The sequence below is a fragment of the Stigmatopora argus genome, chromosome 22 (genome assembly GCF_051989625.1).
Source record: "Stigmatopora argus isolate UIUO_Sarg chromosome 22, RoL_Sarg_1.0, whole genome shotgun sequence".
NCBI classification, from domain to species: Eukaryota; Metazoa; Chordata; class Actinopteri; order Syngnathiformes; family Syngnathidae; genus Stigmatopora; species Stigmatopora argus.
The window spans coordinates 10,184,874-10,211,007 of NC_135408.1; the positions used below are offsets into that span (position 1 = coordinate 10,184,874).

The 26,134-nt window shown below is 42.4% G+C and overlaps 4 protein-coding genes across 10 annotated transcripts in view; 1 reads left to right on the forward strand and 3 right to left on the reverse strand.

The window, feature by feature from the left end:
* gusb (glucuronidase, beta) lies at positions 1–4,339 on the reverse strand. Its single transcript, XM_077592349.1, has 12 exons — positions 4,014–4,339; positions 3,380–3,565; positions 3,129–3,310; positions 2,811–2,953; positions 2,241–2,428; positions 2,021–2,167; positions 1,774–1,952; positions 1,499–1,645; positions 1,297–1,381; positions 784–960; positions 573–708; positions 1–468 (listed from the first exon to the last, which is right to left on the reverse strand). Exons 1-12 carry the CDS (start codon positions 4,221–4,223, stop codon positions 317–319), a joined length of 1,932 nt encoding a protein of 643 aa, XP_077448475.1. The 5' UTR covers positions 4,224–4,339; the 3' UTR covers positions 1–316.
* LOC144068095 (uncharacterized) overlaps positions 3,791–26,134 on the forward strand; it is a 27,148-nt gene continuing 4,804 nt past the window's right edge. For 4 of the 5 annotated variants that reach the window (XR_013298106.1, XR_013298107.1, XR_013298108.1 and 1 more), the window contains exons 1-3: positions 3,804–4,285; positions 8,967–9,027; positions 19,320–19,412. The gene's annotated coding sequence lies outside the window, so the exon portion shown is untranslated. Of the gene's footprint in view, positions 4,286–8,966; positions 9,028–19,319; positions 19,413–26,134 lie in introns of all 5 variants that reach the window. The other variant, XM_077592355.1, reaches the window with a different exon arrangement.
* Positions 4,681–7,808, reverse strand: LOC144068283 (enkurin-like). Its single transcript, XM_077592684.1, has 5 exons — positions 7,487–7,808; positions 6,929–7,071; positions 6,218–6,429; positions 5,778–5,924; positions 4,681–5,618 (listed from the first exon to the last, which is right to left on the reverse strand). Exons 1-5 carry the CDS (start codon positions 7,561–7,563, stop codon positions 5,448–5,450), a joined length of 750 nt encoding a protein of 249 aa, XP_077448810.1. The 5' UTR covers positions 7,564–7,808; the 3' UTR covers positions 4,681–5,447.
* On the reverse strand, positions 8,575–11,746 carry LOC144068094 (enkurin-like). 3 transcript variants are annotated; one of them, XM_077592353.1, is made up of 6 exons: positions 11,300–11,746; positions 11,117–11,191; positions 10,239–10,345; positions 9,939–10,159; positions 9,706–9,849; positions 8,575–9,066 (listed from the first exon to the last, which is right to left on the reverse strand). In XM_077592353.1, the coding sequence occupies exons 2-6, from the start codon at positions 11,185–11,187 to the stop codon at positions 8,908–8,910; spliced, it is 702 nt and encodes a 233-aa protein (XP_077448479.1). In that variant the 5' UTR covers positions 11,188–11,191; positions 11,300–11,746; the 3' UTR covers positions 8,575–8,907. The 3 variants fall into 3 exon arrangements, with proteins under 3 accessions (XP_077448479.1, XP_077448478.1, XP_077448477.1); XM_077592352.1 differs by having other exon boundaries at positions 11,117–11,321; positions 11,649–11,663; XM_077592351.1 differs by having other exon boundaries at positions 11,117–11,746.

A 26,134-nucleotide genomic window follows, 5' to 3' on the forward strand; every position in this document is an offset into this window, starting at 1 on the left:
TAAGACTCTATGGACCCAATTTAATGCATTCAATTCTATTCATTAAAAAAATAATTATAAAAAATAATCATGCAAATGCTGAAAATAAGTCTCATATAAAACCGTCTGCATTCTTTCACTCATTGGCTGCCATTGACGACACTAGACGCCCAATTGACAGTAAAGCGTTAGCATTTACATTCTTTAGTGTCTTACTATTTAGAATTTTTTTTTAAATGGCTGACGGACAGGTTCATCAGCTGCGGATAATGCACCAACTGTAACAATGTTGCTTTTGATTGAATGCGTTTTGAAAACCGACAAATTGTGGTAGAGGTCAGAGTCCGCATGGATATTTGGTCCAAGTGGGGATCTTCCCCGTTTCATTTGCGATCCTCCAGTATCTCTCCTTGAGGACAAACGCCGCTGCTTTGGGTTGTCTTTGCCTGGTGAAGACGCCTTTCTTGTTGCCCAACACGCGCGTGACCCCTGCCATACACAAGAAACAAACAGGAAAAAAAAAACAGCTTCAGTTGCTTAATCAGGACCAGCCAAAAAATGGACCCCCACGCAAACAGATCGCGGTCCGGTACCTTGCACGGTCATGAAGTCGGCAAAGTTCCAGATGAGCTCTCCGATCACGTACTTCTTCCTCTTCTGGTCGAACACGTTGTGGTAGCTTTGCAAAACCGCATTCTGGTACTCCTCGGTAAACATCACGGGCGGGTCCTGCAAACGGCCTCAATTTAGCGAGTGCTTTGCCAGCACGTGGCGTTTGAAAATGGCTTCTTCGCGCTTCCTCACACTGTGAAAGCCCGGCACCGTGTCCGCTCCGTATTCGCTCTGGATGATGGGCTTCTGGTACTTTCCGTACCAGTCCTCGAACTGCGTGTTGAGCTGGATGGGGATGACCTCCAAGTGGCCCGGGTCGTGGTACCAGGAGAAGTAACTGTTCACGCAGATTACGTCCACGTAGGGAGCCTTGCCCAGACGGGACCAAAAAAAAAAAGGGTACACGGGTCACTTCCAGGGATTTCAACCGTGTCTCAGACTAGTATTCCAAAAGACTGGCGCAGATCCATAACTATTGAAATTGTTTCCAAAAAAGTCCTTTAAAGGATGACTCCATTGAAAGAGTGTCATGTGACTTGTTGGAATAGGAAATTGAAAGTGGATGAGTCAGAGGAGGAAGTAAAAGCAAAGGAATATCAAGAATTCACCAAGTCAGACAAAAAAAAATGGTCAAATATTTACATTTCATCCATCTGTTGAAAAACAGTGGCTCAAAAATTGGACATATTCAGCATGAAAACTCACCCCTCGATCTCTGGCGTAGTTACTACTGGTGATATAAGTCACAGGCCGAGTTGGGTCCAGTTCTTTAGTATGCGTGATCAAAGTCCTGTGGGAGAAACAAAGCACATTTGGGGCTTTCATATAGCTCCGGTTGTGGTTACTGATGTACTGTTGAATGGCCAAACTCTCCCAAAAAACAGCAACAAATAAAACTCCAACTCACTTGAAGTAAAACTCAGCAGGAGTCATCTCGGACGCCGGCTCATTGGCGACGGACCACATGACCACGGAGGGATGATTCTTGTCCCGACGCACCAGTTCGTCCATGACGTCCAGATGGTGGGTCAGCGAGACGTTGCCGAAACTTCGACTAGATCCATGGATGTCATTCATTCATTTACCGAACCGCTTATCCTCACAAGAGTCGCGGGGGGTGCTGGAGCCTATCCCAGCTAATATTTTGCGATTGCCGACGTTTGGCAATGAATTTTTACCTACATGTCTCTGATGCCCACCCCTGGGCATTCATCAATGACCACAATGCCGTGGCGATCGGACATCTGCAGGATCTCCTCGGCGTAGGGGTAGTGGCTGGTCCGGAAGGAATTGGCCCCCAACCATTTCATCAAATTAAAGTCTTTGACGATCAGCGGCCAGTCGAAGCCTTTCCCTCGGATCTACGAGACACTCAACTCGTCGCCCGTTCAGATCTGGAGCGGCGGCGGACGAACCGACGTCCACTCACGTCAGAGTCTTCGTGCTTGTTGACGCCGTGGAAGTAGAAAGGTTTGTTGTTGATGAGGAACTGAGTGGCGGTGACGCGAACGGTGCGGATGCCGACCGGCAGCGCGTAGACGTCCGCTTGACTTTGAGCCGCTGCCATCATGTGAACCTTTGGCAAAATCCCAGAACCAAGACCATTTTTCTCTTCCCTCCACCGGGAAAGCGACTTTGCGCCACCTCACCTCCAAAGTGTAAAGATACGCCGGATCCTCGTGCATCAAGTACGGCCACCAGAGTTTGACGTCGGTGAATTTGAGCACTCCGGAAGGCTCATTGGAGGAAGCCACGCAGTGTCTGTCTCTGTCCATCAAAGTCACCTTAAAGGTGACGTCAGAGGTATTTTGGACGGATATCTTGTAATGGACCAGACCTGAAATCCAAAGTCCACTCAATTAATGGCAGGAAAGTAAAGTAAAAAATAATAATGGATTTCACTACCGGGATTGTTAATAATAATCGGACATAGGCTTTGTCATCATCATTGACTCGACAAAAGCCTAATTGTCATCATACCCAGAAACTGCGTATGACGAAATTGATTCATTCTCATTGTGAGTTCATACATAAACATTTTGGAAATATGACACAATTATAACAATAATATATTTTCTGAGTTAATACTTTTAACCATTTTGATTGGGAGTCCCCCCCGGTCAAACTGGATTGGACGTCTATTCGCCGTCAATGGCAGTCAAAGTTTTTCCAGATTAAAATGAGTAAATATTTGCCCTAAGACTAAAAAAAATGCACACCTGTGCTATCCAAGAAGTCCGTCACCACCGTGATATCATCGATGTAAGCCTTGGGTGTCGTGTAGAGCAACACAGGGCGGTGAATCCCGGCGTAGTTGAAGAAATCAAAGTTGATGTTTTGCACAAAAAATCCCTTGGGATACCTGTGGAGCAACCCCCAAAAAATGGGGGGTAAAAAAACATTAAAATTTGAGGGAGTTCCTTCACTCGTTCTCAATACACAACAGAAACCTGTTGATTGTTATTCATGAAGTACTAGTTACGTTAAAAAGGTCAAAACAATGCGTTGAATGGAGGTAAAGACTTGAGTTGTGTTACTTGGTAGGGTCATCGAAGAACTGGATGCTTCCAGGGGGGAGTGTCTCCAGAGTCAGAGTATTGTTGACGGCGATGGTGATCCGGCAGGGGCTGGTCGGGGACCCTCGGACCACGCTGCCTATCTCTGCCTCAAAGGGAAGATGGCCGCCGTTGTGCTCAGTCACTTTGATTCCGTTGACCCACTGAAAAATGGGGATCGTCAACACACGTTGAGCTCTTGGAAACAAATAAGCAGTGTTTTAGACGCTTACCACTATTGAGTAATAGTGGGCGCTTCCCACTCGGAGGACCACCCTGGTTCCGTCATCTGTCACCCAGCGGGTCGGGACCACCACCTCTCTGTCGTACCACACCCAGCCGATGAAATCTCGTAACGTCGGATCCTGCGTGATGTCGTTGAAGCTGGCCGGAACTGGCATGTCAATCACGGGGCCAGTCTAAGGGGATAAAGGAAGACAAAATGGGAGGACATTTTGTGTTAGAAAAGGAGGAAATAACAACAGCCGAGTTGCAGCTATTTCATCATTTTGAAGGTTCTCAATCCGTTCGTCAGGGGCCACTGTGGGTCCAGGTTTTTGTTCCAACCGATCCAACACAAGACAGTTTAACCAATTAGATTTCTGCTGAAACAAGAAGCACCTGAGTGCAATCCACTGATTGTGTATCCGTCATACCAGATGGGTGGAAGGAAGGAAAACTTGCACACACTGCAGCCCTGTCATAACCTATTTCAAGATTTCTTGCAATACCTCACGCGTCCAATCCTTTAAATGGAATGGACGTCTATAGACGTCAAGGGCTTGAAAAGGTAAAATGGATCGTGCGTTGATGTGAACTTGATTTGTTTATTTGTAGCATTTTTTTTAAATCGTCAAAGCGGCTCACCTCAGCCAGGCGACTTTTGTACCAAGCCTGTTCGAAGCCTTGATTCCTATTTGGCGACTTATCGGCTCGGAAGCTCCAAAGTCCGCTCAGGTCCTTCACTTCTCGAGAAGAGGACTCCCGGGGGTAAAGCATCCCTGTGCCTGCTAGGCAAAAGGACATCGGTACCACAAGAGTGAGACATAGGAACCATAGCAAGCTGGGTCTCCCCATTGGAAACGTCTTCAAACTTGCACGGGTCCGTTGATAGGATATGACGTTGTTCCACTGTCACTGTAAGTACACCGTCAATATCACATGCTCTGTTTTAATTTCCGTAGTTGACGCCAAGATATAGTAAACCAAAACTACAAATGAATTACGTCAAAAACGTTGTTTCTCTGTTATGTTTTCATCGTGTGTTTTATGTATCAAAGTCGTCAGATTTTCAGGCCACTTTTAGCTAAACCAGCTTGGGAAGTAGACGCGTACTGCGAATCAACTGGAGCGGGCATGATCAATTGTCGGCCATCTTGTGTCAGTGCCCGATAAACAGCTATATATTAGTCAATGGAGCGCGTACTTTTTTTCATGAATTTCAGATACAAATAAATGTACCTATAATAGCCTGAATCATAGGCACGTGAATATGATTTGTTGTGAACCAGAAAGTTAGGAAATTGCTGATTACACCGTTACTATTATAGTTATTCATGAATGATACTGTTGTTTGGGAAGAAAAAAAGAGCAATAACGTTGTTTATTGCTTATTTTGCTATCAAAACAACATAGTGCAATTCAATACCACAATATAAACACTGTAAATATAACATTGGCGCAACATCCTCTTTCAAAATTTAAAAAAACAAAACAAAAAACAACATTCATGAAACAAAACTGGAAAATACCCAATTGACCTTTTGCAAATATGGACCCCAAACACAAACATTAACCAATCGTACAATGAAAAATAACTGAATAATATTTACAAATCACAAAAATAATAATAATAATAAAAAACAATATTGTATCTTTGGAGTCACTAAGCTTGACGGTATAGCAACCATATCTAAATGGGGCGCAGCTTTTGCAAAAGGTCAATAGAGAGCATGGACAGACTTTGTGAAGTCGGAGTGGATACCTCGCTCGCTCGTGTGCATTTGAATTTGTAATTTTCAATTGTATGACAACAATATTACAACATCCCCAACAGAGGAACAAAAGTGCAAACCCACTTTCAGCAAAATGTAAAGACATTTCTTTGTTTTGTTTTTACCTCTAACCAACAATGCTGGAATTGCCCGAATAGGTCCTCTTTATCTGTAAGAGGGCAGCAAACGGCAATTTTTTATCAAAACATTCAAATCATCCACATGACCTCACGTTTTATTGTCCAGTGGTTGAGTTCAGTCGATGACAGACATGGTCGTCACGGCACCCCGTTTGCAGGCGTCAGTGCTATTTGGTGTGGCAGATGGACTCAAACCTATCGAGTAGCTTAATGTCATCTTCCAGCTGCTTCATTTCTGCCTCCAGACGCACTTTTTTTGTCTTCATCGATGGCGTGTCGATCATAAAGGGGAGGCGCAGGTACTCTGAATTTAACTCGTTGTATTTTTGCTTCAGGCCCTGGAAAAAGACAGTTGAACATTTTCAATTCATTGTACTAATCAGACAATATCAGCAATCCAGTTGAAGGCTATTGTTGCTGTTTTTGAATGTAAGACTACTGTTGGGAGACGTAGTCAAAAGCCATTTATCTCAGTATTGGACCAAGTTGTTAAGTACCTCAATTATGTCCTGACATTCCCTGTCAGAAAGGCATTTCATAGTTTCATGTTGCTCTTGCCTTTTCACATTAAGATTGTACTCATCAAGAGCCTTTTGATGCTTCGCTTTGCGTCGCAGCAAATAGTTTGGTACTTCTCCATAATCCTGTAGCAACAAAAAACAAACAATAAAATCAATTACATTTTATGTAGAAAAAGCAGGACTGGGCATTGATTACACAATCCAATTAAGGGTTCTAAAGTATGAAGCACATTTATTAAAAAAGCCAATAGGAGTTTGGATTTTAACTTGACAATGTCATTAGCAAAAGTAGTTTTTTTTCTCAGCTGAATTATGGAATCTCTCCCACGATTAATTATGACTATCGACACATCCAAACCGGGCACCGTTCTCGCCTTATATAATGACGTTTTTCTCATATAGCTGGGAAAAAATACCTTTTTCCTTATGTATACAGGGATAAGTCCTGTGTTTTTAGTATGGCACTCCTTGTGCCCCTTGTTTGTGTCAACAACACTGGGAAGTTGTTTGGGTCCCTTTGGTGTGGTGGGCTTTCTCTTTGGGGGGGTGCCGACGGGCGGCAGGAACGGCCCCGCGGGGACCGATGGTTTCTTCATCAGACAAGTGTAATGACTCTTCCCCTGTTTGACTAGAAAACAAAGTTAAGGTGAATAATAACTCTGGAGTGGTCGCTTAAAACAGGCTGTGAATCTTTGAGGCCTAGATGCAGTGCATTTATCCACCTTTTTATCCATCCATCCATTTTCTATTGTGCTCGTCCTTTATTCTTTTGGGGTACGCCCTGGACGGGTTGACCTGCAGTCAATCGCAGGGCACATATAGATGAAAAAAAGGCACGGGGCTTTAAATAAAATCAGATTTTTGTTCTGCAGATAATAAGAGCAACAGACAGAGAAAGCGCTAAATTAGTTGAACCTTTTTAGAGGTTCAACCTTTATTATTGAACTCATTGGCTGCCACTGAGGGGGCTAGATGTCCAATCCGATTGGATTGTCAAAATGGCAGCACCTTTGTATACATAACAAACCCTCTTTGTTGGGATGGATGGATGGATGGATGATGGATTGTGAAGATGCAGTAAGCGAGGGGGGGGAAAAGTACAATTGACAAATGAAATGCAAACTCACTCTCAGGTAGTCTGGGTTCTTTGGAGTGTTTTTTCAGGAAATTGGTTGGCATGGGCATCTCCAATTTGCTCGGCCCCATAGTTTTCATGTAATTTGTTGGCTTGGTTTCTTCGACAACTGTTGGCCTGAACTTTGACACATACCTTTGGAAATAGCACGTGAAAAGAAATGCATTATTGGACCCCTAACCGGCTGCCATTGACGGCGAGAGTCGTCCAATTCATTCCAAGTGGGAGGGGCGAATGAACAAATTGGCAGTCCAAATGGAAAGCAATGGCACTGAAAGGTGAGCATTCACAGCCACAATCATTTTCAAGTATTTCAAGGCATACATTGAACAATTTATGAACTCATTAGCTGCCATTGACGATGCTAGATGTCCAACCATCCCCGCTAGATTGAATCGGACGCCTAGCGCCGTCAATGGCAGCCAAACACGATGACACAATGCTGCATTTAAATGCATTTGACATGTCAACCACTTGATCTAAGACATTTGATCTCCCAAGAGAAGCGTTCTAGTTCTAAACTATTTGTTCTTACTAAACCCAGCATTACCTTTGTGGCTTCTCGATAATAACAGTCTTCTCAATAAAATTATGGATGGACTCGAGAGGAAAAAAATCTCCAGCCATCTCTGCAGAATTTGGACCGGGTCCGCTTCAGGTGCAAGCCCCTCGATTGGGTCTCAGTCTGTGTCAGCTGAGGGCGAGTGGTTCCGATCCATATGTGGCTAAACAATGCATGATTTGAACAATCAGTATCAAATGTAAAGCTATGTATTAAACCCATGGGCGAGTTAGCGGTGACGACGTGAATTTGGCTGGCTGTGTATAAAGGGCAGACTAAACTCTGCACGTCGACGTCACCGCCAAGTGAACGCACCACTCGCTCACGTGACATCATCATTTCACTCTGCGTACGCCAAAACGTCACTTGGGCAAGTCACGTGACCAGCGCTCGCCCGACTCAGCCGAAAAGTGCATTTGCCTGTCAGTGACAGTCATTAACAAAAGTCATAGCCTTCGCGTTTGGGGCCCTTAGAGCCCTCTTGTGGTGAAATTGAGAAATGCCTGTTTGACAAAATTAGCTTGGTTAAAATGTGCACAGATGGGCAATAAGAACACTTTTCAACTTTTATTTATTGACAAATTCTTTCTTGCATAGAAGAATAAGTTTGGTGAAAATAATCACTCCCTTTGACACCTTACAATAATGCATATGGATAATAAAATGAATCGTTTACAACTTTGGAAAATTACACAATTATATATATTTTGTACTACTCTGACAGAATATCACGATATGGGCCATTTTCTACCATATTATTGATATGCTACTATGTAGCACATTTTTTTATAGGTGGAATAAATAGTTCTGCAATCTTAACCTATCCAGTGTAAACAGATGCAGTACATATTTCTGATAAGATTTAAGATATATAACTAAAAATTGTGGGGTTTTGAATGCATAGACTGCTGTATAATATAGTATATTATTGATCTATGAACAATTGTGTCGTTGCGTGAATGTTTTGCGTTTATATGGTATATTCGCAGTACTACTGAAATAACAATGTAGTAATTGGACGCCGTCATCTTGCCAAAATGTGCATTTGCATTGGCGCAATAATGAAGACAGGCGTGTACAATTTCAATAGAAAGTTTTATATGGTTTTGGCGATAGATATCGTCATGTCATACAGAGTTCATTCTAACTATATGACTGCAACCGAGTCTTTAACTTGGTCATACGCGGCCCATAGCGACCAGATCTGTAAATAATCCCCATTGGACTGTTTATAGGTTGAGATTTAAAAAAAAAAGTCAAGTGCAGCCCAAATGATAACGATCCAGAGATGTAGTTTCATCATTTTTTTTGCAGAGGTGAGCCCAGACGTGAAGCCATCACCGCAGACGCCGACTGCCTCTGGCTGACTTTGATAGGCCGGTTTTCGTGAAGACGGACGGCCTCATCGGCTACTTGTTGGAAACCATTTCCAGGAGTTTGATGTCATTCTCCACTTGTGTCATTTCAGCCTCCAGTCGCATCTTGCGGATCTTCAACGCCGGCGTGTCGATGACGAATGGGAGGCGGAGGTAGGATGTATTCAGCTTTGCTAATTTCTTTTTCAGGTCCTTGGATGGTGAAAAAAAATGTGGTCAGTTAGTTACTTATTTCAAGAATCAAAACAACAGCATATCTTGTGTGTAAATATCAACATCTGCTGGCCTAAGATCGTATCCCATTTTTTTCCCATGTTATCCAAGCTTATTCGTTTACTTTCAGGGCATTAATTACAATCCTAGATATCCAAATCCAGTCTAAATGTATTGGACGTTAATGACAGGTAATCAAGGTCAGCCACAATTAATGAACAAACGCATTATCAAATTTGTGGAGGATGTTTTGGATTATTAAGACGTTGCAAATTTGTACTTAGTCCCTTTTTGGAGCGTCTTAATAGGATTTGTATTATTGCACGGAGAAAACAGTTGTTTTTAGTATCATATCAAAACGAACAATGGGTCATGCATACCTGTCAACCTCTGCCGATAACTGCCCTTATAAATGATTATGATTCCCCTTACAAACCCCCCAAAAACCTTACAAACACCGTACGACTCGTACGGTGTTTGTAAGGTTTTTTGGGGGGGTTGTAAGGGGAATCATAATCATTTATAAGGGCAGTTATCGGCAGAGGTTGACAGGTATGCACGGTCATGTGAAGGAATAGTCATTTTTTTGTTGATTAGAAAAAAAATGCCATCAATTACTTCAATAATCTCACGAAATTCCACATCTGTGAGGTCATCGGGCCCAGGTGGTTTGGTCACTTCACTAATAATGTCATCCGTCTCTGAAGATTTGAGGTATTTGCCTTTGCGTCGCAACAGATAGGTGGGGATTTCTCCGTAATCCTGGAGGAGGAAAAAAAATCTGCATTTGGAAAAATGCTAATTTCCCCGCTTGCTGGAAAATGTCCGTCGAAACGTGCCGGGGAAATGACCTTTTTCCTGAGATACACAGGGACAAGTCCTGAGAATTTGTTATGAAACTCCTTGTGTCCTTTGTTGCTGTCAACGACACAAAGGGGGGGTTTGCTCAACTTTGGCATGGTGGCGAACATCCTTTTTGCGGGGAGCCCGGCGGGGAGCAGAAATGTCCCCGCCGATAACATTGGCTTCTTGTTACCGCTCGTGCAAAAAACATTCCTGACGTGCTGTTTGACTGCAAAGCAAAGCGACGGGAAATTCAACAGTGAACGTAAAAGGCGGCTAATGATGGATTAACACGTCGCAGGACTCACTGTCAGGCAATTTGGATTCAATGGCAAGCTTTGTCAGGTAGTTTGCCGGATGCTGGAGCTCAATTACCGTTGTCGTTATGTTATTTTGCCGGGAGCTCGATACATACCTAGAAAAAAAAAATAGCGGGGTAATATAATAGTTGCATACATGTGTATGTGTAAACTTAAAGTATCATGAATGTTTTTAAAAAATGTATGATTTTCTTAGCTTGGGACCACCGGGCTCCTTGGTTGCCAATGACAGTGCTAGACGTCCAAACTACTACTTTGCATTTTGTCAATGGCAGTTAATGTCCTTAGGGCAGGGGTGTCCAAACTTTTTTTCTCCAAGCGCCGCTTTCAGAACAAATGAAAGGATGCGAGGGACAACTTGAAATACTATCACTTTGGGTAAAAAGGATACCTTAAGAAATAGATATATTTATTCATGGCAAACACATTACTGAAATTCTAGTCTCCGACAATGGTTGTAAATCATGGGGAGACCGTTTCACTGCCCATTAGTGTTAATTCTGAGTGTCGGGCCATAGGTTGGACATCCCCGCCTTATGGTGTGAATGTGACAATGCTTATTTTGTCTATCCGGCGACCAGTCAAGGGTGAATTAGCTTTGCATGATGCGTTTCGGATTGGACGCAATTCATTTGCAGCCAATCGACGGCAATAGACGGCCAATTGCTTCCAGTTGGAATCAATTTGACATCATTTGCCAGCAGTGAAACTTAAATACGAACATTCACCGACACCAAAAAATGCATTTAAGGGGTACACTGAAAGTAACAAAAAATTGGAGAGGAGAGATAAACAAAAAAAATACTAATAAGTCAAAATAGTGTTTTTTTTGTTTTTTTTTTTGTTTTCAAGCCAAGTGAAGTTACCTCTTGGGTTTCTCCATGACAACATTCTTTTGAATAAAATTGTGAATGGAGTCCTGCGGCTGATTCTCCATGCAGCTAAACGAGATGACTCCAATTGGCCAGCGATCGGGAAAGTTCGGCGGTTCCGACCCAAGTACCGCTGAGCAAGCACCGCTCGCTGCCGAGTTGTGGGATCAAACTCACCCTTGACGATCCACTCTTGCGTCTGTGTATAAAAGCAAGCTGCGGCTTACGCGTTCCAATCCGACAACCCAATGACGTCGTCGTCTTTCGCTGTGTATTAAGGGTGCTGGTTCAAATCCCAGTGAGGTCAACACGTCAACATTTCACCGCGATCTTCTCCCAGTAAGCCGTTTGGAGGGGATACAAAAAAAAATGCACGTCCGTTTTCTTTGCTCGCGTCTGCGTGAAATCGGCCATGTTTTAATCGTTCTTGTTAAAATTGCAAATTGAATTGGATTGTCGTTTTCGTAGCGAATTACGCATTCAAAATACTTAAAAGAAGGAAAATCATGATGAAATGCCTGCTCACGTTTTCGTGCCGAGTCATTGTGTACGAATGAGGTATTTTCTATCTCTAATGACGACACATTAGCTCATAACAATGCACATTTTTATTCAATGTATGTCGCCATGACGAATTACTGCAATCAGGTGAACGGCCACCAGAGGGCGTTGGATACAAAGCTATAAAGAACCCTCATTTAAATGACCTTCCATGACCCAGTCAAACTACTTTTTCAGTGCAATTGACGACGACGGGCGTCCAAAAAAGCAAAATTAAAACTATTTAAATGCGTGTCCCAGTAACTCATTCGCTTCCCGTAAATGATCGCTGCCAGCCATCCCAGTCACAATAAATTTACCACCAATGGCATTGAAACAGTTCAATATTTGCTGCAGCTCTCTAGATTTTGCTTACGTTACTTGCAGATGAATGTCTGACATTTTCTTTGCTTGTAAGGTCTATTTGCCACGCTAAATGAACATCGTGACCAATGTTCCCTCTAATTTTTCGTTGGTCTGAGCAGAAAGTCAACCTCCCTGAGCGCACCGAGTACCAGTGTGAGCGACATCATCGGTACTCTGATGATTCGCCTAAAGACGTTTCGCCGACGGACGTTTGACAGACGGGCAGGTCGCCGAATGAACGTTCGGCGGAACGTCCATTCGGCGACCTGTCCGTCTGTCAAACGTCCGTCGGCGAAACGTCTTTAGGCGAATCATCCGGTCACGACATCATCATTGCTCGCTATGGGCACACCAGTATCACACCTGCCACAAGCAGGTGCATGTCAATGTTCCCTCTAATTTTTCATGTAAAACATGCTGTAAAACACGAAAAACATAAGTGGACAGAGCTACTGCCACTGGCTGCCGCTTAAACGGCGCCATCATGGGGAAAGGGGTAAAAAAAAAAAAAAAAAAAAAAAAAAAAAAAAAAATCGGATTTTTTTTTCTTCTGCGCGCCATATGATTGCTGCTGCGCAGAGAAGACGAGAGTAGTGCGCAATTGCGCACGCGCGCAGCTTAGAGGGAACACTGATCGTGACATAAAAGAGTTTCTTAACGACTAGCTGGAAAACGATCCCATTCCCAAAGATAATCAAAACACAGCATCCGTAGTTTATTGCAAAGTCAGTTCCAATGAGACTTTCTGGCACGGGATGGTAAAATGCAATTTGTAGACCTTCTAAATCACCACTAAACCAACTTTGTATTTCACACAGAGATTTTCTCATCTAAACAACTCGTACTACTGACATCTCGCCGACATTAATTTAAGGTTAATGGTCACTTCTCTTTTCATTTCCTGCGTTAAAACACTGCCATGTCAGTTTCCCACCAAATAATTCAAAATACACCAAAATAAATCGGCTATTTTTAGTACTTTTAATTAGACTCCCTCATGTTTACACACATTGCTCAGCGCATCATTCTAGGCAAGATTTGTTTTTCTGCAGGAATGAAGGAATGAGAAGGAACATTTCTTGCCCATTTAATGGAGAAATTATTTCCCAAAATCATAACATGCTCAATAACTTGATTGTAGTACTAATACCAAATATCAAATATAAAATAAATTCTGAATCTGTCAAAGTGGGCCATACATTTATAAAAAAAACAGAACTATCTTGCTTGTTCAAACTATGTTGCATATTACATCTTATTTCTGTGTGAAGTATTGTCGGAGGCATAGGGAAGAAAATAAATTAAAAAAATCTGCAGTAATCCCTTGATTATTGCGTCCTCACTTATTGCGAGTTCACTACTTCACAATTTTTTTCCGCAATTAATTATGATTTTTTTTTTAAAGTTCATAAAAATGTGAAAATCCATGCCGAAACTTATAAGCGAAAGCTAGGACTCAGCACTGAAGAAATAAAAAAGTTATAAAAGGGGTGACCCTACTTCGCGATTTTCCGTCTATGTCTGGAGCATATTAACCGCGATATTCGAGGGATTACTGTATACGTACATAGCACTCCGACTCCCTCATGTTTACACACAAGTCACTCAAGTTGGCAACATGGCAACTAACAAGACACGAGGGAATAACGAGTGAAGAAAACCTGTCAAGTACCTCACACTCGCTTCGCGACAAAACAAGAGACAGCTTTGGGAGACGCAAGAATTCATTGGCTGTCTGGCTGTGACAACTTGATAATGGGCTCTGCGAATTGGAGAATTAGAGTAAGACACTAGTCAACCCTAAATTGTACAATGACAAAAATAAGGCCACTAAAACACGTGCAAAAAATAAAGCCTCATTTCCGCATCCCAAATCATCAGCTGTCAGTCAAAAGGACTATCAATGCCCCCAAAACAGGATCTCTTATTCTACTTTCTTGAGTAATAAAATCCTCATTAACCAGCTATTCTTCGGGGAAATAAAGGCCCTATATTAGCGGCGCTCTAATATATTTGGCAGTCTAATTTTATCTCCTAGATTAGGCGGCGAGTCCAACATTAAAAGGAGACGTAAATGTGTCAGCGAATGAGGAATTCGGGAAGCGGCTTGTCATTTTAGCAGACTTTTTTTTTGGGTTCATGCATTGTGACATGAAATGAGAACATTTCTTGACACTCATTGTGTCCTTTCCTGCCCGGACGATTGTTTCCCTCTTGAGGTATTAGTCGTGTTCCAATGTGCTTGCTAGCAGCAATATTGTGACAGATTGATGGCGTGGGCGCACGCACACACGCACGCACCAACGCATGCATGGTGGCGCCGTCAAATACATTTTTTTTTGAAGGCCTGCTGCGCTCGTGTGTGCCAGCCTCTTTCTGCCAAGATACAAACTGATCAAAAGCCTTCATCTCCATTTTTTTTTCAACCCGCTTTCTTCTTAGCAACGCTTGTTTTGAGAGTGAATTTTTGATTAGGCTTGTACCGAAAACGTAATATTTTCAATATATTTATATTTAGGACACATTTGAATCGTTGCTAATGACGGCCACAAATTGCATTGTCATATGTACAATTTAGTAAATGAAAAATTCAAAAATATATGAGCTATTTGAGTAGGGCTGGTCAATGATAACACATTTTAATCATGATTACTCATAGCTATAAACTGCTGTACATAATTTGTCATACTCACAATCCAATTATGAATTTGAAAGTAGTATTTTTTTAAATCTGCTGTCATATTTCAGAATTAACCTCACACTAACCCACGGGTGTCAAAGTGCCGGCCCGGGGGCCAAATCTGGCCCGCCGTCTCATTTTGTTCGGCCCGAAAAAGTAAATCATGAGTGCCGACTTTCTGTTTTAGGATCAAATTCAAATGATTATAGATGTACATTACATTTCCCGATTTTCCCCTTTTAAAAATCAATCATTGCAGTTTTTTAATCCAATTTTTGTGTGTTTTTAGTTCAAAAGGCATTTTGCAAAATCTAAAAATAAATATATACAAATATTTTCCGTTTTCCAGTTTAAAAAAACATTTTGTTTCCATTAGAAATAAAAAAAACATGATTAAAATACATTTTCCATTACTAAGAAAAAAAGCTCAAATAAACATTGTTTTAGATCTATAAAAAACGGACTATTTAGGCCTTTTGATCCAGTTCCTTTAATCAAATTTAGAAAATTAAAAATAAATCTAGATATTTGATCTAAAATGGTCCGGCCCACATGAAATGGCCTTGACGTTAATGTGGCCCAATAGTTTGTCGTTAAAAATAACTTAATTTGTGAATTAACTAGCTTTCAATTTGCCAACCTTGATAATCCTACAAAAAACGCAATATAATCTAAAGCTAAACCGCAGTAAAAACTACAAAAAGTTCTCATCTGATTCTAGTATAAAACAAAAACCTACTTTAAAAAGCCCTGTAACTTTTTACCTGCACTTGACAGTGATCACATTTTGTTAGCAACAAATTTCCCCAAAGGTAACAGGTTATTTTTTGAACAGTAAATACAATGTAGAATGTCATTTGGGAAGTACAGAACGTATCAAGTGTTAAATATCTGGCGATGAAAACAGAAACTGCACGAGATGTGCTCGCGTTGAAGATAACGGCCATTTCGGCCAGGACGTCAAAACAGGTTTTTTTCATCCCGGAGGCGGGGGGGGGGATTCGCTAACCATTTCTTCTCACGGTGCCATCGTGTAAGAGAGTAGTGGGCTGGCGCTCAGACACGCCTCGCTGTTCTCATGTGGAAACGCCGCATTTGAATAATTTATCAGACGTGGGCGGTGGAGAATCAATCCGTGCGAACAAATTAATGCATGCTGATAAGCTGGAGAATGCCAGGGTTTCCCTTGGCTGAGGGATTGCACGTAAAAATAGCGATAAACTCATTGTAGGGAAGGTGCGGCCTGGCCAGAGGAAGAACACATTTATTGTTGTAGCTCACTGGCTGCCATTGATAGTGCGAGACGACCAATTTATTGGACGACACTATTTTTTTTTGTTACACTTAACACCAGCAAGGTTAGAAACAGAAGGTTCTGTTTTACATACAGTACATATGTTGCACATTATGCCAGGAAGAACATTGACAAAAGTAGTGATGATGATGATGATGGTCTACAAACAGGATCTACAATTGTACAGCAAGCAGGTGGTGACCCCCAATGTTCTGTTATGGACACTGTAGAAATAACACTGCTTGCCCTTTAAGAGACCCCAAGTCAATCATTCCCTTCTTTACCACTTGATTGAAAAGCAATTGAGTAATTACAATCCCAGCGATTGGCTATAGTAGGAATACTAGGAATTCAGTCAGGTATGTTAAGCCGCACGTTTGCAACCCTTAAATACGTTTATTATTTGGACTCTACCATTCCTCTCATTGGACGTCTACTAGTGATAAAGCAATTGGTGGGAGGGTGCATGTTGGCCAGAGGAAGAACAAAATCGATATTTTAAATAAACATTCCGCCAATGCCCTCACTAACACTCCAAAAGGATTAACAAGCGATAAACTCCAAGCCGAGATGGCACGTCTCGGCCAGAGGAAGAACAAATATTAATTGAATGTGCTTTTGCATACCTTCAACCGCTTTAAATTGACCGCAGAAGGACAGGACGAAAGTATTTCTGCTACCCGCCTGCCGTAAAACTAAAGAAAAAGGTTGAAAGAGATGGTCTGAGCTTTAGCGAGGTGAATAATGCATCACTGCGGCACCCCGCGCGTGTACTCGCTGGGGTTTCCTCCGCGTGGAGCATCCGAGGTGTACTTCCCTCGTAGCTCCTACGCCGTCTCGCTCTCGCGTCTGCAAGCTCGCTCGTTATACGTATTTTTTTCGGTGCTGAAAGTAAGCGTGGCCCTCCCACGCGAGGCTGGTCTAAATATACCCCTCACATGGCGGCGAAGAAGCCTAGGGCCCCCGAGGCGAGACAAAAAAGAGCCGGCTGCACGTTTGCCCGTTCAAATTGTGTCCAAAGGTCGTCATCATTAATGCATGTTGCTTAAATACGGCGAGGAGCGCTTAGGGTTGGACCGCCGGCCGGCTTGGAACGCTCTCGTTTGTTTGCGTGTCGTCGGGCGGGAGGGCTTGCTCCGTTATGTCGGGAAGAGCTTCCTGTTTAATGAGCCGAGGCGGGCACCGGCGCGCTCGTTTTCGGGAGGTGCCGCAGCGATGATTCACTTGGTGAAGAAGAAGAAGGAAAAAAAGGGGCAAGTGTAAATCTTGCGGCCTTGCGGTAAAGGTTACAAATTGACTGAAAAAGAGGGGGTGCTAGATATGGCTTCAAAACCAAGGACAGTGCAGCTGAAGAATCTTGTTTGGACGTCTTATTGTGTAAAAAAAAGCTTGTTTCATTCTGGCCTTCACTCCGTTTTTTAAACTATCCAATATAGTCTCTTAATCACCACAATTCTGTTCAATTGCTACTTTTACATTGACTTAGTATTAGATTGTTTTAATTTTAATCACAGATTCAGGGTATCCCCCGCCTGTTAGCTAACATAGGCTCCCCTGCCACCATCATGAGGATATGTGGTCCAAAAAATGAATATTAATTTCTTTGGCTGGTGTGTAACTCCTCACTGTAATGTCATTTTAACTCATGCAGTCAAAACACAAAAACAGTTAGCATGTAAATATTGCTGTGAATATTTTAGTGTCTTTGATGCCAAAAAGTTGATAATTGATTGAGGGGTGAAGTGAATAATTATGATAAAAAATAAACAAATAAAATTAGCCACATCTCTGTTGGGCGTCCATCGCAGTCAGTCAACACACACAATTGATGATGGTCAATTGTCGTCAACGGTAGCCAATGCGCAAACGGGCTACCAGAATATTAAGTTGGGGAAAAAATGTCTGACAACACCCATTGACCGTCAAATCCAGGTCATCCGCACAGCCACACAATCCCTCGCACACAATTTCAGGTCTTCAATTAAGTTAACAGGCACAGGAGTGGAATGTGGAAGGAAGCCCAAGTACCAGGAAGAAAAAAAACAACAAGGCAAGCGCGCAGGAAAGTCAACACAGGAAGGCCAGGTTGATTCAAATCCAAGAGCTCTTTATTAGAAGAACATAAAACTAAACCGAAATCCGTCATTGGCTGCTGTTGATGGCCGTAGACGTCCAATACAGTTTGACTGGGAGGGCTGAATGGAAAAGGATGATTTTTGGGTGACTTTCAGTACTTTCTGGGGTCACGTCATGTCCATTTTGGATCACTTTCGGTTAATTGTTTTGAATGTTTAGGCCTATTTTTTCTTCAATGATCACTCCCTGTTAATTTTGGAGCATATCCAGGTTAAAAAAAATGTTGCTGTGAAAAGGCACTGAAAAAGTGAATGAAAATAAACTTAATGAAAAATATTATGAAGTATTTTTCTGAGTACTGATTGTGAAAACTTGAGTTTTCTGACAACAGTATTGCTTCCATTCATTTTGATTCTGAGCATGCACATTAACATCAAAACCCCCTTCCCACCCCGCGCGAAGTGATTTAAGCGTGAATTTCTGCTTGAGAACTCATCATTGGCACCAAATTATTGGAATAGGGCCAAATTAACCCGGACTGCCTCTGCACAGTAGTATTGCAAATTAATAATATGGCGTAAAGATGACGAAAATGACAGTCATTGCCTTAGAAGCAGCTCCATAAAAACACATTTCTGCCCTTTTTAAGTTCAAACCTGTCCCAGTGTGAAGGATTGCGAATACAGGCTGTTCCCATGGCTTGATTTTTCACCGCTAGGAGGTCCGCTCTCCTGGCGCGAGTCCTCAGCTGACAAAATAAAGCTTCCCACTTTCCCCGCTCTCCCATCTCTTGCCACATTCCCCTAAATGACTTCAATCCAACTATAGAAAAAAAAATTAATAATAACAATGTGATCCACTCTGCCATATTTCCCCTCCCGTGTCTCATCCTACCTATTCATAGTCTCAAGACAAGTAGGAGTAGGAATTCTGATAAAGGGTGACTAGCGATAGGTCACTTCCTTTTCCTGCTTTTCAGGTGCTTGACTCATGGGCGACATTGGGGGAGAAAGTCTGTCCGTCGCCACCAAAAATACAAAGTGCTCGTCTGGACGCGCACCCATTTGCCGGGAAAAGGCGCAGGGGTCCAAATTTCATGGATTCATTGAGTCAAAATAGGCGTCACAAGCCTGTGTGTTCATTTGCGGGAATAGAACAATGTGAACAATTTAAAAAAAAAAAAAAAAAAAAACAGTTGCCGAGCAAAATTGCATTGATCCTTATTTTTTCTGTCCTCTTAGGTGCAGAACTGGAATTGAGTATGGCGACGGAGTCTGTTCGTCTTGGCTGTTATGGTCCTGTAGCGCCTTGCCATAGCTCGGCAGATCGAAGAGGTGCGTATTGTCTTTTATGATGCAGCTTCCCAAAAATGAGTTTATCTCTAGTGGACATCCCATCCATTTGAAGCGGGAGGGTGGCAGCCTGGCAGGCCATGAAAATGTCTTCATTCGCCGCCAACCCTTCCACTTCAAGTCGATTGAGCGTCCAATGGTCTCAATGTCAGCCCATGAAATGAAAGATCAAATTAGTTCTTCCTCTGGCCGAGATGCATCCTTCCACCAATCGGTGCACTGCTAGTAGACAAAACATCCATTTGAAGCGGCAGCCAATGAAATTGCATTCACTTGCCAATGCTAGCCGTCCAATCTATTTTGACCGGGCGTCCCTGGGCGTGAACAAATTAATCTTGGCCACTAGACGTCCAAATGACTTCCATAAATATGAAGACGACGTCCAATCTATTTGGACCGGGCGTCCCTGCGCATTAACGAATTAATATTGGCCGCTCGACGTCCAATCTATTTTTTGGGACGGCCAAATGACTTCCCTAAATATGAAACCGATTTGTTGGATTTGGGCGAGTTTGCGGCCCGTTTATTTAATCTCGGCGCGATGTGAAAGCGGGCTACGCTCTTTCCCAGAAGTGGACGGGGTGACTCATCTCACCAGCGATTCTTCCACAATTAAATATCGTAAATCGGACGCTGGCCCGTCTGACGACACAGGAAAAGCGCGGCGCTCGTATGGCACCACCTGCCCGCAGTGAGCTAAAAGGAAGAGGCAGAGACGGTGTGTCCACTCTGGGACAATGGGAACAAACCCGCGTCGCGTCACGACGAGCCGCCCCCCGCGGGCGAAAGGTCGGGCCCGGTCAGGTCGTCTCCGAGACCGAGCCCGGCGGCGTTCGACGACCCTCGCGGTGTCCCGCTCGCGTTGGCAGCGCCGCCCCGAGCGATAAGATCCAAACGCTCATCAAGCGGCTCCGGCCAAGGAGTCGCTGGCACGAGAAATGAGCGAGGAAATCCCTGCGGTGTTCCCAAGAACAATATAAAAAGCAGCTCCCCGTTGGAGGAACTGATGGCCATGCTACATGTGAGATTGGATCACTATTCATGAGCATACAGACATCTTGACAAGTCATCTCGTGCCATACTTTTTGACGTCAGTCGTTAAGGAATAATGTGCCTTTGACCTCATTAAAATGGCAAAATGGCTTCATGGCAACGATCAACAATGGAACGGCGTAGAAAGTGCCGTATCCTCTGCGTGTGAGGTGCTGAGGTGTGTCCACACGGGACCCCAGCGGATGTGGGTCAACGTCGTTGACCTGAGTAGACCTCGACCGGCGGCCAAATTCAGGGTGTTTATACCAAATCGGCGTATTTTGCAAGCCATTGAAACACCGTGGATAAAGCGTAACGTGGAAAATAGGTCGGTTGGGGTAACCATGAGAAAAAGACACTTCGATAGCAAAAACAGGAAGTGACATTCTCCCACAAACTCGAATATTCGTCGGCCCCCGCCCAGTCAAAAACGGCCATCAGTGACAGCCAATTTGTCATTGCGAATAAACAGCAAGACAATCCGAAATGAAAGGGTCGTACCATGTTAAATTGGTCATATTCTGAAAAGCGGCCAGATATTACAATCTATACTTTCTCTGTCGTATTATTCACTTTCTATCAAAACGGATGGTAAATTGCGCCACCTCGTCACCCCTCTCGCGTGTTTACATCGCCATTTATTTCATCTTATATAATCCCAACATAATACGGCTTCGCATAATGGATCACTCGGACGGAGGAAGGAAAATGCTTGGCGTAGCTTTTTGTTTTGCCTCCAGTCAAAGTGCAACGCTAGTACAAAAGGGCACAAGTGACATCAGACCCCCCCCCCATGTCCCACCACTGTCATTTTCCTGGAAGGGGGGGGGGGGGGGGGGTGCTGAAGCAAACAAGTTCTAACATCTATTTAGCTGCAGGGGAGTGAAATGACCAGATATCTTTCATCAGTGTCTCCCGGCATTAATTGACGTATCCCATTCACACATTTCAATATAAAGAAAATATTAGCAACATTAACCCCGAGCACTCCTAATAAATAATTTGCTGCCGCTTATACCCCTCCCATTCAAAATGGATTGGGCGTTTCCCCCCGCCAATGGCAAAAAAGGGGGAAAAAACGAGGGAAAAATCAAATCTACCTCTTGAACGCAAATATCTGCTCGTGCAACAAACGCAAAATATCATATTTTTTGCCATTAAATATGATAGCTGTACTTTTTGGGGGTCTTTGCTGCAGACATCCAAATGCATCAGTGTCTTTTTGGGGGGTCTGATTTCAGGCAGCTGTTTTGACGCTGACAAAAGTTGTTGTGCGAGACGCATCTTGCTGGCTGAATCACTCGGTTGGGGGGTTGGGTTTGGGGTGGGGGGCCGTTAGCTATAAGTACATTGGACGTTGATCTTGAAAATGAATTGGACGTCTGGTGCTGTCAATGGCAGCCAAATGACTTCCATATTTCTTTTTTGTGGGCCTTCTGATAAAAATCCACAACTACAATGACTTTAACACCCCAGGTGATTTTGGGGTATCCGAGGTCGGGCGAACCCAATTATTTCCCACTTTCGCAGTCCTGAACAAGCAAGATGCCTTTTTTCGTATTTCCAAAAATCAGCACAAATTCATCCCAAGTAAGCAAAGGAGGGGGGAGAAGTCCCCCGGCGAGGCAAAAGCGCTGAATGAAGCTAAAGCCGACATTTGAGCGTCTTTTTCGCAGTGCAGAAATTCCTCCGTCGAATTTATACCAATCAGCGATAAGATCTGATTTCCTTCGATAGAATTGTTGCCTTCGAATTAGAAAGTTCGCCAGGTTTTTTTGGGCAAACGCTATCACCTCGAGGAAATTGGATGTACTTTCCTCGCGGATGTCAATAAATATCCAGCCGTATTGTACGAATTTTCTTTTTTTTTGCCCCATATTGTCCTTCCCACGGCCCAACGTGCATTTTTGGAAGCATGTTTGGGTTTTTCTTCCCCCGCCAGATGAGCCGCTTCCAAAACATGGGCCGCATAGATTATTAATATTTATTATTCACACATCCTGCCCTCATTTATTCGCCACAATGGGATGAGATTTTGTCTCCAACTGGAAAGACGGGGCCATGTTTATTTGGGGAAACCAGGCTTGAATGAGGCATTATTTGGAGCTGGCCAATAATATTTTTGTAATATTTGACTCGGATGTGGTAAACTTCCATTTCACGACAATGATTTGCGCGCTCCTTCCACGTGCGAACCATCACGTCGTCGTCTCATTTCCTTTTATGGTCGCCCTTAAGGGAATTGGAATGAGATTCGCGCTGGCTCGCCAGCAGGTGTGCGCTCAAAAAGGTCAAAGATCATATAATAAGAGCGCGTGGGCACCTAGAAATTATATTTTTAATATCCATTCATGTGGCCTAGCATTCTGGCGGCATTTGATGCTTTCCTGTCATTCTGCTCCGGCAAAGTTGAAGTGTACAATAGTGGGTTTAACTCATTAAATAGCAATGATGTCCAAACCATTTGAATTGGGAGGGTTGGCAGCGAATGAACGAATGCTAGGGCTATGCTAATTGGTGGTAGGGTTAATTTTGGCCAAAAGAAAATCTAATTTCATTTCGTTTTTAACTAGCGGTGACACATTGGACAAGTGGTTTGTACGTCCGCCTCGCACTTGTGAGATCGAGGGTTCAAGGACACTTTTCCTAGGGCTATGCTAATTGGTGGAAGGGTTCATTTTGGGCAAAAGAAAATCTATTTTTTTTTTTTTTAAACTAGCGGTGACACATTGGACAAGTGGTTTGTACGTCCGCCTCGCAGTTCTGAGATCGAGGGTTCAAGGACGCTTTTTTTTTTTTTTTGGTACGCTCACTTTTGGTCGACCTTTCGTCAACCGGGAAGCATGCAAGCGAATTGCTACACGCCGGTGACCTTTTGCAATATTTGCCGAGTGCCAAACCTCTTAATCTGAAGGTGTGCATTTCTACACAAAAAACAAACAAACAAGCGAAACAAAGCGTCCCGAAAGTTCACAAATACATAATTGATGACAAAAAAAGGGAGGCGTCTCCTTGGGAGCGAGCTGTTTCTTTATTCCGAGAGAACTAAAGAAACAAAAAGAACAAGTTGTCTTTGTGCGGACTGTGGCAATCTCTCTGGCTATGACACCGTCGCCTTTATTTAGTACAGTGCAAACAAAGAGTACAGTGATAGCGGGCGGCGTGTGCTGAATCATATCATTGCGCCGCGATACGTCACGCCGTCACGCATTGCGCTTGTCGTCGTTGAGCGTCTTTGCAAACTTTCCTAACCTCCGTTTGCATATATTTTAGCTTCAAGTCTCAAGAAAGTATTGCGTGGGTGTTCTCCGGGTACTCTGATTTCCTCCAACATTCCAAAACCATGCATGATAGGGTGTTTGGACACTCTAAATTACACCTAAGTAGTAGTGATAGTTTCTTTGTCTCATTGTGCCCTGTGATTGGCTGGTTGCCCCCTGCCTGGTACCTGTAGTTGTCTGGGATAGGCTCCAGCACCCCCCACGACCCTAGTGAGGACAAAGCGGTTCAGAAAATGAATGAATGAACTTTTTGATGAATCTGTCATTTTATTTCTTCATAGGAATATATATATATATGTATGTGTGTATATATATATATATATATATGTATATATGTATGTATATGTGTATGTATATATATATATATATATATATATATATATATATATATATATATATATATATATATATAACAAAATGCTTAAAAACACGTAATGTAACTAATTTGAGTCATTTAAAAAAACACCTCACATTTGCTTCACAAATGCTACACTATTAGCATTTCCTAAATTCAAGTATGGCCTCCATTTCAGCCCAAATCTCAAAAATAAACATAAATAGTCTTTATTTATATATATATATATATATATATATATATATATATATATATATATATATATATATATATATATATATATATATATATATATATATATATATATATATATATATATAAATTCAGCCCAAATCTAAAAAATAAACATCATTTTTTTTAATTTGTCATTATTGGTATATAAAAAAAATTGATATATGAAATTTTTGCTCATGGAGGCCATACTTGAATTTAGGAAATGCTAATAGTGTAGCATTTGTGAAGCAAAATGTGGTGATTTTGTAAATGACTCAAATTAGTTACATTACGTGTTTTTAAGCATTTTGTAAGCGGTTGAACGTTTGTTGACTCGCTGCTCGCTCCCACTCATCAACATTGGAAGCCCAGCGTTCGACGTCGGCCGCGCTGAAAGATGATCGTTGTCGTGGATGAAATGAGCCGGCGGGCAGGCCACTATTGTCTTCTAGTCAGCGTCCAATTTTAAACATCCTCCCCTTTGATGCCTATTTGTTCCCAACACATAAGTGGCGCAAAGTCCTTCCTGTGATTTTGTCTCTTCTTTTGCCACGTGCACCGGCGACAAGTCCAAAGAGCCTCGAGATGCCTTAATGGTGGCCGACAACAAAAGAAGGGAAGGGCGGTGCGATCGATAATCGGCGAAGAGTTGAGATTGAGGAAAGCGAGTGGCGCAAGTGTGATTTATGATGAGGCTTGTGTAAATAGTCCGCTGTTTGACATTGCGTGGCATTCCCAGCTTGGGCGTAGCGAGCTTTTCAAGAAAGGAGAGCAAAGGATGCTCATTGAAGTAGAAGACATTGAGTAATTCATTTGCAAATCAAACCCTTATGCATTTTCTTTCTTTCTTTTTTTGTTAAAAAGCCTTACTATATGTGGTCTTTTTATAGGAAAAAAGCCTTACTATACATGGTCGTTTTTAAGAAAAAAAGCCTTACTATACATGGTCGTGTTTTTATGAGAAAAAGCCTAACTATACTATGTCGTTTTTTGCAGAAAAAAGCCTTACTATACATGGTGCTTTTTTATCACGTGGTCTTTTTCACAGAAGCAGGAATTGAACCCTCACCTGACCACACCAAAGTCAGTCGAGTGAGCCTCTACACCACAAGGCGGTGTACTTATTTTTAAAAAAAGCCTTACTATAATATGTCGTTTTTTAAGAAAAAAAGCCTTACTATACATGGTCGTTTTTAAGAAAAAAAGCCTTACCATGGTCGTGTTTTTATGAGAAAAAGCCTAACTATACTATGTCGTTTTTTGCAGAAAAAAGCCTTACTATACATGGTGCTTTTTTATCACATGGTCTTTTTCACAGAAGCAGGAATTGAACCCTCACCTGACCACACCAAAGTCAGTCGAGTGAGCCTCTACACCACAAGGCGGTGTACTTATTTTTAAAAAAAGCCTTACTATAATATGTCGTTTTTTAAGAAAAAAAGCCTTACTATACATGGTCGTTTTAAAGAAAAAAAGCCTTACCATGGTCGTGTTTTTATGAGAAAAAGCCTAACTATACTATGTCGTTTTTTGCAGAAAAAAGCCTTACTATACATGGTGCTTTTTTATCACATGGTCTTTTTCACAGAAGCAGGAATTGAACCCTCACCTGACCACACCAAAGTCAGTCGAGTGAGCCTCTACACCACAAGGCGGTGTACTTATTTAAAAAAAAAAAGCCTTACTATACTATGTCGTTTTTTAAAGAAAAAAATCCTTACTATACGATGTCGTTTTTTAAAGAAAAAAAAGCCTTACTATACTATGTCGTTTTTTAAAGAAAAAATGCCTTACTATACTATGTCGTTTTTTAAGAAAAAAAA

What these genes read in the sequence shown, in the direction of transcription:
- gusb (XM_077592349.1), bottom strand. Translation starts at nt 4,223, where the DNA reads ATGGGGAGACCCAGCTTGCTATGGTTCCTATGTCTCACTCTTGTGGTA. An exon ending in ACAAGCACGAAGACTCTGAC is followed by an intron (nt 1,953 to 2,020) that starts GTGAGTGGACGT and finishes AGTGTCTCGTAG; the next exon opens with ATCCGAGGGAAAGGCTTCGA. An exon ending in CGGTGCCGGGCTTTCACAGT is followed by an intron (nt 709 to 783) that starts GTGAGGAAGCGC and finishes GGCCGTTTGCAG; the next exon opens with GACCCGCCCGTGATGTTTAC.
- LOC144068283 (XM_077592684.1), bottom strand. Translation starts at nt 7,563, where the DNA reads ATGGCTGGAGATTTTTTTCCTCTCGAGTCCATCCATAATTTTATTGAG. An exon ending in ATTATCGAGAAGCCACAAAG is followed by an intron (nt 7,072 to 7,486) that starts GTAATGCTGGGT and finishes CTATTTCCAAAG; the next exon opens with GTATGTGTCAAAGTTCAGGC. An exon ending in CTGTATACATAAGGAAAAAG is followed by an intron (nt 5,925 to 6,217) that starts GTATTTTTTCCC and finishes TTGTTGCTACAG; the next exon opens with GATTATGGAGAAGTACCAAA.
- LOC144068094 (XM_077592353.1), bottom strand. Translation starts at nt 11,187, where the DNA reads ATGGAGAATCAGCCGCAGGACTCCATTCACAATTTTATTCAAAAGAAT. An exon ending in CTGTGTATCTCAGGAAAAAG is followed by an intron (nt 9,850 to 9,938) that starts GTCATTTCCCCG and finishes TTCCTCCTCCAG; the next exon opens with GATTACGGAGAAATCCCCAC. An exon ending in AATTTCGTGAGATTATTGAA is followed by an intron (nt 9,067 to 9,705) that starts GTAATTGATGGC and finishes TCACCATCCAAG; the next exon opens with GACCTGAAAAAGAAATTAGC.